General features: G+C 45.6%; 1 protein-coding gene across 2 annotated transcripts in view; it reads left to right on the forward strand.

Annotated features, from left to right (window-relative positions):
• The window catches only part of LOC126354701 (venom carboxylesterase-6-like), a 201,424-nt gene that overhangs the window by 55,041 nt on the left and 132,548 nt on the right, over positions 1-13,835 (forward strand). Inside the window, exons 7-8 of one of the 2 annotated variants that reach the window (XM_050004520.1) lie at positions 11,230-11,396; positions 13,024-13,168. The exons of the other annotated variant lie outside the window; for it this stretch is intronic. Of the exons in view, the coding sequence (XP_049860477.1) occupies positions 11,230-11,396; positions 13,024-13,168 (312 nt within the window). The remainder of the gene's footprint in view (positions 1-11,229; positions 11,397-13,023; positions 13,169-13,835) is intronic. 2 annotated transcript variants of the gene reach the window in all.

Genomic DNA, 13,835 nt, shown 5'->3' on the forward strand with positions numbered 1-13,835 from the left:
TGTATTACTGACTCAGTTCGGCCCATAACGTAATTTTTGTTCTTTCATAGTGTCAGTAGCCGAAAAGTTAGCAACAGAAAAAATGAAGATGCTTTAAGGTATCATTTCCTATATCACGAAAACCAGCCTGTGTTAACAAATTTAAAGCGTAATTGTAACATTATGTTATTTGTAAGGAAATTCTCAGATTGAGTACGCTTCTTTATAGTAAGATGTGAGAATGTATTGCTTTTCGTTATTCATCAGTGTGCCAACAACATTATAACCGAGTGCTTAATAGCGTGTTAAAATGAAGCAGCGGTACTACGTTTAATGGGATTGAAAAGCCTTTGCTAGGTTTCTGAGGCGTGTGGTACGAGGTATCTTCGTACAGATGAAGCAGTTCCCATAAATGGCGGACCGGTGGATAGTGGGGACGAACTAGCGCCCGACAGCGCCTCTGACGAGATCTGTCACACTGAGACCAGGCGAAGGAGATGGTCAATACATCGACATGGATACACTATCACTCTCCTCAAATCACTATATCGCAATTCTGACTACGTAACACAGACAGTAATCCTGGATTAAGCATTCTCGGACTTCCTGCCACGTCAGTTCAAGATAAAACCTCGAGTTTCAACGATTGTCTCCATCGTTTTCATTAGGAGCAACTGACTGTCAGAAATGCTGTTGTGGTGGTTTATATAGGACACGGCTACTTATCGGGCGGTAATGACGTAATGCTGTCTCAGATGTGTCAACGTCTGCGCTGGAGCGCCACCATTCCCGTTGTAGCGTAAACACTGCAGTGAATGTCTCTGCCTCTTCTCTGCATCGTGAGCTCGCTCCATGTACCGTTACTATTATATCTGCTATCACGTTTCAGGTTCATAAAGTCCCTTTAATTACAGACTCCTGTATGTAGGAGCCTGGGACAAAACTTTTGTTTCGTCTAACAGTATTTTGTCTTTGTCTGTGAGGCTGTGCTCAGCAACTGCACATTTTTCCAGTTATCGATTTTTAACACCCACAGCTGTCGGAAACGGTGCAGATGGACTGACCGATGTAATTGCTTCCACGGTCACAAGGGTTGTTGTAAATTTCTGGGATCCTAAGGCCGAGACTGTGCTTAACTGTGGCAATTCACAGGAGTGCTGCTAGATTTATTGCCGGTAAGTTCGAACAACACGCATGGCGATGCTTCGGGATCTCTGGAGCGAAGGTGACGTTCTTTCCGAGGAATACTACTGAGAAAATTTAGAAAACCAGCATCTGAAGCTGACTGCAGAACGATTCTGTTGTTTCCAATATACATTGGGCATAAGGACCACGAAGATAAGATACGAGAATCTATGGCCCATAGGAAGGCATGCAGACCGTCGTTTTTCCCCCGTTCTGTCTGCGAGAAGAACAAGAAAGGAAATAACTAGTATTAGATCGAGGTTCCCTCCGCCACCAGCCGTAAGGTGGATTTCAGAGTGTTGATGTAGATTAGATGTAGTTAACAAGGGTGTAGTATCTTCTTTATATTCTTGGGAGGTCGGAAAATGTATCTTATATTCAGCGTTGAATAACAAGTACTTTGTTCTTGTACTGATTTTTATTTCATACTACTTTTCGGCTTATTGGGTCATCTTCAGGAAGCAACTGAGTAACGTCTGAAGAGGGCTCAATAAGCCGCAACCAAGTTGAAATAAACAAAAATCAGTAGAACATAAACAGTGTACTTGTTAATCAGCCTTAAATATAGGACATATTTTGCTACCTTCTAACAACATAAATAAGTAGGAAGGAATGCAATCGCTGGCACATCGCCATTTCACTTTGCTTTTGTCAGAGATCTCTGACTCCATATTACGTGACTCGCAGCCGTTCTTTCGGAACACGTACTTCAGATGGTTAATTTCAGAGTCCAGATGGCCCTTGGCAGAAAAAGGATCTGTGTACCAGTGTATTTAAAACTTCTCTCTTCTGGACTGCGTAGTGAAAACTGTAGCCGCTGAGGTACAAATCAGTGTGGGTCGGCTTGCGGTGCACTGAGTGGCCGAGATGTTCATCCGGCTTTCGTTCTACCAGAACATCTAGAAACGGCAGCCTCCCTGCTTTCTCTAATTCGATTGTGAACTGGATGTTTCGTGCATACTGTTCATAAGTTCAAGGAAGTGCTCGAGAGCTTTTGCACCGAATTTCCAGATCATAGTCGTGCAGACAACCTAAGGACAAAATGAATATCGATGAAGGGAAGCCAATTTTAATGCATGTTCCTCGTAATATTTCATAAAAATGTTTGCCACTGCTGGAAACAACGGAGAACCCTTAGCCACTCGATCCGTCATTTCAAAACCTTTACCACGCTAAAGAAGTGGGTGATGATTATAAACATGCAGAACAACTTTATCGTTCAGGAGGAGAATGCTCTGCCAACATTCCAGTGTGCCTCCACAAGAACTTCTGTAATGAAAGAGACCACATGCAGGCTGACTAAAATATCGTTTGGAACAACTCTAACCTGGTTCATTTTCTCAGTGAATGTCTGAGATATCGGAGCCATCGGCTTACTTAAATATTTTGCCAGTCGGTAGATAGGAGAACCAATAGCAATAAGAATTGGCCTCCATGGAATATCTTCCTTGTACACGTTAGGTAATCCATAAAGTCTGGGACGTCTTGGAGTTCGTGCTCTATGGTAGACTAGAATTCTTCAGTATCTCCACCGTCTCCTTGCTGTATGACAGACAGAATTGAGTCACGCTTTAGGAATTTGTACGTGCTATCTTCCAACAACGATGCCACTTTACTGTGACGTTATGAATATTCCTTCTGGGTGCAGAAACTGTTATAGCGGTCAGTCAATCCGCACCGCTTCCAGTCCCTGTGCGTATCATCAACGGCATATTAAAAATGGAGAATTGGAGAAATGCACGGGTGTTGAGCACAGCCTCACGAACAAACACAAAATACTGTTTGACAAACTAAATTTTTGTCCCAAATCCTACAAACTGCGATTTTGCAATTAAAGAGGCTGTAGAAAAAAGAACGTGTGACAGGGGTTTCAACCGTCATGAATATAATCTTAGAGGTGCATAGGTTTCGGTGCAGAGGAGAGGCAGAGATATTCGCCCCAATGTTTAAACTACGACAGGAGTGGTGGCGGCATCAGCGCAGACTTTGACAGCATTATGTAATTACCCACCAATTAGGAGCCGTCTGCTGGCTACATAAGTCACTGCAACAGCAGATTTGACAGTCAGTCGCTCCTGACGAAGACACTGGAGACAATCGCCGAAAGTTTGAGGTTCTATCCTGAACTGACAGGAGCAAACCTTAGAATGTTTTATAAAACAGCGCCGTCACGAGAGGCATCGTACTCAGACAGTTATCCTGTTGGAACATGCCATCCCCATCAGGAAAGGAATGCAGTATGATGGGATGAAAGTGGTCCTTGATAATGTTTGCGTATTTCACACCGCTCATGGCACCTTCGACTGACACTCCATCTCCCTTGGTATCGCACATTAAACCCTCCATAGCATAATACTGCCAAATCTCCGTGCGAGCGTGGTGGGGTGTATACAGCTGTTCGCCTGGATGATGGTGCACCCGGGCACGACCATGGCCTTGGTGTAACGAGAAACGTGATACTTCCAACCAGGCGACACGCTTTTGTTGATCCACGGAGCAGTCTTGATAACGCGATCACAGTTTACGTTGTCACTGGGTCAACATGGGAAAGCATAGGAATTGTCCCGTACGGAGTTTATGTTAACTACACGCTCCTAAATTCTTTAGCCCGCATCAGCATTTATTGTATAGTCCGACCTGCCACAGATTGTCACCTATCCGGCGCTCACAGAAAAAGTAGGCCTGCGACCTTCACATTCTGGAATGAAGCGTGAATGTCCAATACGTCGTCATCTGTTCCTTGTTTTCGTGTCGGCCAACCATTTTCCATGGATGCTCACGGCAGTTGTACCCGGACCACAGATCAACTTCGCAGATTCCCAGGAGCCGGACAGTAACAAAGCCCCTTTGCCAATGTGGCGGAGAATTTTCCCATCTGCTGTGCGAATTGTAACTAGAATGGTTCCCCATTCCGCTCTGCTCCGCTTAGACACAATACTTATGAAGTCACGGGCCCACAGCGCCATCCGGCAGCGTTTACTCTCTCGGTGGGCAGTGGTCGTGATGTTTTGGTTCTCCAGCATAAATCTTAATGTTTATTCTTGCTTAGAAATATATTGCTATCTGTTGCATGCACTGGTATTAAAATGTTTGCTCCAGATCTAATATGATGACAATAAATTCAATAGTCACATAATGAGTCATGATCGTATTTGACCTTTCTGAAGACTGTTCTTCTTTGGCAAGTGAGATCAGAGCACAAAATGGTTCAAATGGCTCTGAGCACTATAGGACTTAACATCTATGGTAATAAGTCCCCTAGAACTTAGAACTACTTAAACCTAACTAACCTAAGGACATCACACACATCCATGCCCGTGGTCTCGCGGTTCCAAACTGCAGCGCCCAGAACTGCTAGGCCACACCGGCCGGCTATAATGTAACAACAAAGTGAAAAACTGAAAATATACTGAATTCAAAGTGCGGAGCCAAGGACTATTATCAGGCGAAATATAAAACACAACAAGTAAAAGCCTCAAGAAAAATAGAATGTTTGTAATGAATGCTCCAATTTAAAACCAAATCACTCTTGGCACGTGAATAAGTAAGCCGCGCGAGTGAAACTATCCGTAAGTTGAATTTCAATTTCAGCTTTCAAAATCGGAATTCCACAACAACATTAATCATCTCATGGATACAACGAGTCGATTGTGAAGCAGACTTCAAGCATGACACAATTTCGCAGCATTTAGACCAACTGGAACGTCCCCTCAGAAAAATTATGAAATTACGGTGCTGGTAAAATTCTTACGTTATTTTATCTTTAAACAAGTGAGCAAAACTGAACGTACTCATACATTTCTCTCTTTACTTATTCTGATCGTCACTTAACTGACACACAATATTTTTAGCAGTCTGGCTTTCAATAATTCCCACAAAGGAATGGCCCTGACTAACAAAAACCTATACCTATCATGAATCACTTACCTCACAAAAATCTTTGTTACTCGAACCACCGTAAAACAACGAGCGCAAAAACTACCAGCTAAATAAAAGGTTCTAACTACTGAAGGCACTAACTACTGACAGGTTTAGAGAATTCGATAGAGAACAAACAACGTATTTACCTTAATATATATATATCAATTCATGACCTCCATCTTTACAAATTTCCTTTTCCTGACGGGCATTCGTCCAGTTCGTCCACTTATAGTAAACTCTCAAAACTCCGCCATTTCTCTCCCCACTGCCACCACTGCTGGCGGCTCACCTCCAACTGCACAACGCTACGCGCTGTTCCCATCCAACTGCCCAACACTACAATACCGAATAATCCAACAATGTCCACCAGCCACAGACTGCACATAGCACAGTCAGTGATTTTCATACAGAGCGCTAGAACATAAGTTAGGAAAACAGAAAAAGAAAATCCTTCAAACAGCAGTTTTAGTTTGTCTATTCTGCAGCCTGAGGGGCTCAGCAGAATCAGACGCCTCTACTTCCTCCTACTTAAAATAGCATGATTTACAACTAAAAAGCTTTTCTTAAGTAAGGTGCTTTCTCATAAACGTTGCGTCGTTACACTACGGCCCCTTGAGAGAGTTTAGGCTACGCTGACTGCGCCTGACGGCAGCCTCGGACACGGCACACACAAATTACTTAATATGGCTCACCCTCTAGAAGGGACGCCATTTGTAACAGCAGCTGTTGGAAATACCACAGGACAGGACACAGCCACACCGAGGCCTAGCAGCCCACTGACAGCAACGACTTCCACTACCGACGCCTACAAACCATAGTTCCGCTACGCCGACGTGGCTTCGGCGCGCCTACCCACTCAAGCTGGGCCAACAGCGGTCCCGCACTGCTGCAGGGCTGACTGCCCGCTGCGACAGCCGTAGCCCTACCGCGCTCGGCATACGAGCCTCTCCCGAACGTGCTCTTATCCCTCTCCGATTTCGCTGGAAACCGACCTGTCAACCTGTCTTAGACCACACCTTTTTAAACTTCTCGTGGCCAATCGCGCCACAGAAAAGCAAGCTAAGGGGAAGAGCCGACACACGGCTGGCCTCAGGGATAAAGAGAAGTCGCCACGGCTCAGTCTTCAATCAAACGACTCCGTATTTTGTGATACTATCTGTCCTAAAAACGTAGCTCACCAAATAACAGTTCGACTACATAGGTAAGATGGACTATATTATTTTAGATATAACACTACTAAAGTACACTACAGGCCATTAAAATTGCTGCACCAAGAAGAAATGCAGATGATAAACAAGTATTCATTGGACAAATGTATCATACTAGAACTGACATGTGATTACATTTTCACGCAGTTTGGGTGAATAGGCTCTGAGGAATCAGTACCCCGAACGACCACATTTGGCCTTAATAACGGCCTTGTTACGTCTGGGCACTGAGTCAAACAGAGCTTAAAAGGCGTGACAGGTACAGCTGCCCATGCAGCTTCAACACGATACAACAGATCATCAAGAGTAGTGACTGGCGTATTGTGACGAGCCAGTTGCTCGGTCACCATTGACCAGACGTTTTCAATTGATGAGAGATCTGGAAAAGTGCACTGGCCAGGGCAGCAGTCGAACATTTTCTGTATCCAGAACATGCGGTCCTGCATTATCCTGCTGAAATGTAGGGTTCCGCAGGGATCGAATGAATGGTAGAGCCACGGGTTGTAACACATCTGAAATGTAACGTCCACTGTACAAAGTGCCGTCAATGGCGCCTCATGCAATGTGCGTTGACCGCGATGTCGCCAAACACAGATGCTACCATCATGATGCTGTAAACAGAACCTGGATTCAACCGGAAAAATGTCGTTTTGCCATTCGTGCACCCAGGTTTGTCGTTCAGTACACCATCGCAGGCGCTCCTGTCTGTGATGCAACGTCAAGGGTAACCGCAGCCATGGTCTCCGAGCAGATAGTCCTTGCTGCTGCAAACGTCGTCGAACTGTTCGTGCAGATGGTTGTTGTCTTGCAAACGTCCCCATTTGTTGACTCAGGGATCGAGACGTGGCTGCACGGTTCGTTACAGCCATGCGGATAAGACGCCTGTCATCTCGACTGCTAGTGATACGAGGCCGTTGGGATCCAACACGGCGTTCCGTATTACCCTCCTCAACCCACCGATTCCATATTCTGCTAACAGTCATTGGATCTCGAACAACGCGACCAGCAATGACGCGATACGAGAAACCGCAATCGCGATAAGCTACAATCCGATCTTTATCAAACCCGGAAACGTGATGGTACGCATTACTCCTCTTTACACGAAGGATCACAACAACGTTTCACCAGGCAACGCCGGTCGACTGCTGTTTCTGTATGCGAAATCGGTTGGAAACTTTCCTCATGTCAGCAGGTTGTAGGTGTCGCCACCGGCGACAACCTTGTGTGAATGCTCCGAAAAGATAATAATTTGCATATCAGAGCAACTTCTTCCTGTCAGTTAAATTTCGTGTCTGTAGCACGTCGTCTTCGGGGTGTAGCAATTTTAATGGCCAGTGGTGTATTAGTTTCGTCTTACTGTAGCTGCCATTAGTGAATACTATGGAAATTAGCCACTCGGGTTTCCAATGCCATGTCGATCTTTGTGATCAGTAGAAGTAAACAGTAAGATTTCGTCAGCAAGCGCAGGCTGTAAAAGAAGTAAACAGTGAACTGTCGTCAGGAAACTCGGATTGAAACTTCCAAGCAGATTAAAACCTTGAGCTGGATATAGATTTGAATGTATATATTGCCAATCGAGGGTATTGATCTTACCACACGAGCTAACATATCTTGGTTAACTGAGACGGTAAGAGCAAAGCTTCAGCTGTATAGTGAAATCCATGCCGCGACTTAAAGCGGCTGCCATCGCACTAAAAGTGAGCGATATACGCTACTAAAATGGAAATGGCACAATCCGGCAATTAGAAATATTCCCTGAAATACACTCCTGGAAATGGAAAAAAGAACACATTGACACCGGTGTGTCAGACCCACCATACTTGCTCCGGACACTGCGAGAGGGCTGTACAAGCAATGATCACACGCACGGCACAGCGGACACACCAGGAACCGCGGTGTTGGCCGTCGAATGGCGCTAGCTGCGCAGCATTTGTGCACCGCCGCCGTCAGTGTCAGCCAGTTTGCCGTGGCATACGGAGCTCCATCGCAGTCTTTAACACAGGTAGCATGCCGCGACAGCATGGACGTGAACCGTATGTGCAATTGACGGACTTTGAGCGAGGGCGTATAGTGGGCATGCGGGAGGCCGGGTGGACGTACCGCCGAATTGCTCAACACGTGGGGCATGAGGTCTCCACAGTACATCGATGTTGTCGCCAGTGGTCGGCGGAAGGTGCACGTGCCCGTCGACCTGGGACCGGACCGCAGCGACGCACGGATGCACGCCAAGACCGTAGGATCCTACGCAGTGCCGTAGGGCACCGCACCGCCACTTCCCAGCAAATTAGGGACACTGTTGCTCCTGGGGTATCGGCGAGGACCATTCGCAACCGTCTCCATGAAGCTGGGCTACGGCCCCGCACACCGTTAGGCCGTTTTCCGCTCACGCCCCAACATCGTGCAGCCCGCCTCCAGTGGTGTCGCGACAGGCGTGAATGGAGGGACGAATGGAGACGTGTCGTCTTCAGCGATGAGAGTCGCTTCTGCCAATGATGGTCGTATGCGTGTTTGGCGCCGTGCAGGTGAGCGCCACAATCAGGACTGCATACGACCGAGGCACACAGGGCCAACACCCGGCATCATGGTGTGGGGAGCGATCTCCTACACTGGCCGTACACCTCTGGTGATCGTCGAGGGGACACTGAATAGTGCACGGTACATCCAAACCGTCATCGAACCCATCGTTCTACCATTCCTAGACCGGCAAGGGAACTTGCTGTTCCAACAGGACAATGCACGTCCGCATGTATCCCGTGCCACCCAATGTGCTCTAGAAGGTGTAAGTCAACTACCCTGGCCAGCAAGATCTCCGGATCTGTCCTCCATTGAGCATGTTTGGGACTGGATGAAGCGTCGTCTCACGCGGTGTGCACGTCCAGCACGAACGCTGGTCCAACTGAGGCGCCAGGTGGAAATGGCATGGCAAGCCGTTCCACAGGACTACATCCAGCATCTCTACGATCGTCTCCATGGGAGAATAGCAGCCTGCATTGCTGCAAAAGTTGGATATACACTGTACTAGAGCCGACATTGTGCATGCTCTGTTGCCTGTGTCTATGTGCCTGTGGTTCTGTCAGTGTGATCATGTGATGTATCTGACCCCAGGAATGTGTCAATAAAGTTTCCCCTTCCTGGGACAATGAATTCACGGTGTTCTTATTTCAATTTCCAGGAGTGTATATCAACAGTCTTTTCGTCGTCCTCCCAGAGACAGAGATATCGTTATGTCCAGATCAAGAGCCAAACAAATGAAATGAATGAATTTGTGCCACTTCTTGGAAATCATTTTGACGGAAATATTAAAAATTCTTCTTTTCTATTGTCGCGACACCACTGGAGGCGGGCTGCACGATGTTGGGGCGTGACCGGAAGACGGCCTAACGGTGTGCGGGACCGTAGCCCAGCTTCATGGAGACGGTTGCGAATGGTCCTCGCCGAGACCCCAGGAGCAACAGTGTCCCTAATTTGCTGGGAAGTGGCGGTGCGGTCCCCTACGGCACTGCGTAGGATCCTACGGTCTTGGCGTGCATCCGTGCGTCGCTGCGGTCCGGTCCCAGGTCGACGGGCACGTGCACCTTCCGCCGACCACTGGCGACAACATCGATGTACTGTGGAGACCTCACGCCCCACGTGTTGAGCAATTCGGCGGTATGTCCACCCGGCCTCCCGCATGCCCACTATACGCCCTCACTCAAAGTCCGTCAACTGCACATGCGGTTCACGTCCACGCTGTCGCGGCATGCTACCAGTGTTAAAGACTGCGATGGAGCTCCGTATGCCACGGCAAACTGGCTGACACTGACGGCGGCGGTGCACAAATGCTGCGCAGCTAGCGCCATTCGACGGCCAACACCGCTGTTCCTGGTGTGTCCGCTGTGCCATGCGTGTGATCATTGCTTGTACAGCCCTCTGGCAGGGGCCGGAGCAAGTATGGTGGGTCTGACACACCGGTGTCAATGTGTTCTTTTTTCCATTTCCAGGAGTGTAGTATGCGTTCCATCCAGAACAACTAGTGTGACTGCTAATAAAGAATTTTTCCGACAGTGGAAAGTAGTGTTAAGGAAATTCCCAATCACCCCATGTCACCTTAGATTTTTCAGAATAACGCAATTCTTAAATTTGAGTCATTTGTGCTTTATCAGTTTCCACTGGCATATTTTACGAATTGCTTTAAGTACGTCGTATGTTCGGTGTGCCACAACTACAAGACGTAGAGCCACAGCCAAGACCATTTCATATTCCACCGCAGTCCTACCTAAATAAAACTAGTAATTGCATGGACTTGTTTGAAAGCATTAATTTTTCTTTCGTCAGGTGTGCCTGATGTAAGAGGAATATTTGTTCCCATCATGCGAATGACACTTCAATTTATTGATCTGCTGGCCACCTTTATAAGAGTCACATATGTAAGAGTTTAACTGTCGATTGGAACTGCCTCATATTAAATACATTAATGATACATGACATTTTTTGTGACTGCTTCACATTCCCCTGTGTCACTCTGGGTATTACAACTAAACTGCGCTACGCTCTTCTGCAAACTAACTAGGATGGCTGTACAAACCGCCGTCATGAGCGGCTCTTCGAGCTACAAAAACAAGTAACTTCAACAATTTTTAAAAAATACTTTGCCGTTTGTCTTAGCAGAAAAACATTTTATAGCGCATTTCTTCCCTTGTTTATTTTCTGCATTAAATATTTTAGGGTGCGATTCGACATGGATTGGGCCATTCCCTTGTAAATACCTGTCTCTAAATCGAGCGGTCGTAATTACAGTACATCAGAGAAGTAAATCTGAAAATCAGTACTGTACATAGTTGAAAGAGAAAATATTTCATATGTCACTAGCGAAATAACGTAGCATTACGATTACGTACAATACTGGCAAACATATTATTCACTGAATACCTGTCATCACCTACTGTGTACATTTCAGCCTCCATAGCAAATAAACAGATACTGGAAGATATGAAACAGGACGGAGAGAGGCTGCTTCCCCTGTCTTTATCGTATGACGGAGAGCCACAGGCAGATTTAGTCACTAAGAAGATTAAGGACTTCTACTTCGCAAAAGGTCACATTTCTGCCAGCAAACTCAGTGAAGTAAGTATTCTCAAATTGAAAACACTGTTCGTGCTCCGAATACATTAAAATTTAAGATTATTGAATTCTTATTCTGAGTATGACTTAGGTGTAGGTCATGGTACCTAGTACATGAGACCTCCTTTATAGCTTAGTGGTCAGCATGTCTGCCTGCCATTTGGGAAACCCCGGTAGCGGTTTCCAGTATTGCCACGGAGGTTTCCTTGGTGGAGGGAATGGTACGAGGTGCACTTACTTTTGTGAGGCCAGTAGAGGAGCTACTTGGATTAAAAGTGGAGACTCCGAGGTCAACAAAACCGACAACGGCCGGGAGAGCGGGTGTGGTGACGCCACGCTCCCACACACCACCATCCACCTGCCGCCGTTTGCAGAGTGTGGCAGGGCGGACGGCCTGTCCCGAGTGGAACATCAGGGCCGGAAGGCGGGTCTTTACTTTTGCTGTCTGCCCCGATATCTGAGTGGTGTATGTTCCACATAATTTCATAATAATAGTGAATATTACACAAACAAAATGATAATAAATAAACAACAACAACGCCTTCCATTTCGTTTGATTCCTGTGTCCCCCACATCTCTATGCTCCACAGGCTCAGTGGCTCACCCAGCCACACAGAGGGACATTGTGGCCAAGCCTCGGGTTTCGACCCCTGGCAACTTTGTCCCCTGAGCCCCCACCGGTCTACCATCCTTGAACAAGAAAAAGTGGTCAGCGCGACTGACTGTCATGCCAAGGGGCCCGGGATCGATTCCCTGCTGGGTCGAAGATTTTCTGCGCTCGTGGGCTGGGTGTTGTGTGCCTTCATCATCTCATCCCCAACGACACGCAAGTCACCGAAGTGGCGTCAACTCGAAAGACTTGCATCAGGTGGCCGGTCTATTCAACAGGAGGCCCGACGCGCAGGCCATTTCCATTTTTTGCTTTTGATTTTTCCACTACATTACTGTCAACAGAAGGCACGACTGAAGCTTTACTCGTATTAGGAGCTTACACTACACCCTGTGTGAGATTGTGAAATAAATTTAGAAAGTAACGAGCCATGTAGTATCAAAACACCAGCACTAACCACGAAGCAAAAACACTGACAGATACGGACGAATGATTCATTTTACTTACGCTGAGATATTTAAAGTACATTAAATGTATTGTAGTCAGGCACCTCTGTTATAAGCAGCGTTTCATTCATATTTTCAGCTTTTTAACTGTTAACTTCTCATGAAGAATCTAGAATTAAAGGATACCATCCGAAGAAACATCTATTTCATGTTGTCGGTAGGAAAGAAAACAGTTGGTTTCCTACCTATATGCCATAGCAATCTACTTCAGTATATTTCTTTTGATTTGTTAAGTCACTAATCTCTTTCTTTCTAAATTATATTTTATGAAGCATCTGTACCCATCGGACACATGCAATATTACAATAAGTTATGTCGCTAGAAGACTAAATATCCCATCATTTTTATTGTGTAATTCTACTCAGTTGTCATCTAATTGATATATTAATGCATATGTGAATAAAAGTGGCCATAATTGCTCTGTACAATGTCATTTTGTTTCCTTTTACTGCTGTATTTCTGTATTTCGTGAAATGATCTGTCATAAAAGGAGTTTATTCTTTTCTCTTTGTAGTTGTACACTGACGGATTATTTATCTGGAACGCGGATGAGGCTGTCAGGAAGTACAAGGATACAGCGCCTGTGTACTACTATCTTCTTTCATACAGGGGAAAATATCGGATGACGAAAGCCTTTGGAGGTGTAGATCTAGACCTAGGTAAGAGTTCTATAAAAGAATTTCTAAAGTCAAGTGAGTAAAGTGAATCGAGGTAGAGGTCTCATTTTTTTTCGTTTTAAATTCATTGTAGTGCGTAACACTATGTTTCAAATTTGTTCCTAAATGGGCATATCAGATATATTTCGCAGTAAATGCTTCTTAAAACGTAACATTGTGCAAAACATATTGAAATTACTTTCACTTCTCACTTTTCTAAAGAATAAAGAATTTATGGTTTTCACGAGAGAGAATTAATGAAAAGTTCATGAATGGAGGAAGTAAAGGAACAATTCCTGTAAGTATGCGGAAACTGGTGTTCTAAGAATTAACATACTTTCAAAATTTACCTGTAATCACTAATGTCTTTGTAGTCGGTTTCACCAGGGCCAAGGTCAAGGTCAACGCAATGGCTGTTGTGTGGAAGGGAAATCAAAGGAAGGAAATTTGCTCTTTAGCTAAATTGATCTTTGACGGCTTAACCGTAAGCCCGGCATCGCGAAAGCGGTGAAGAACCACCTCCAGATGATGTAAGCGCTGTTCGAAGGTGGTACTATAGACGAACACGTCATCTAAATAATGATAGACAGATTTAAGCTTTAAATCCCCAAAGACATTATCCAAAAGTCTAGAAAGGCCGAATGGAATGCCAATAAATTAAAATAAATTC

Source organism: Schistocerca gregaria, chromosome 3 (assembly GCF_023897955.1).
Source record: "Schistocerca gregaria isolate iqSchGreg1 chromosome 3, iqSchGreg1.2, whole genome shotgun sequence".
Classification (NCBI taxonomy): domain Eukaryota; kingdom Metazoa; phylum Arthropoda; class Insecta; order Orthoptera; family Acrididae; genus Schistocerca; species Schistocerca gregaria.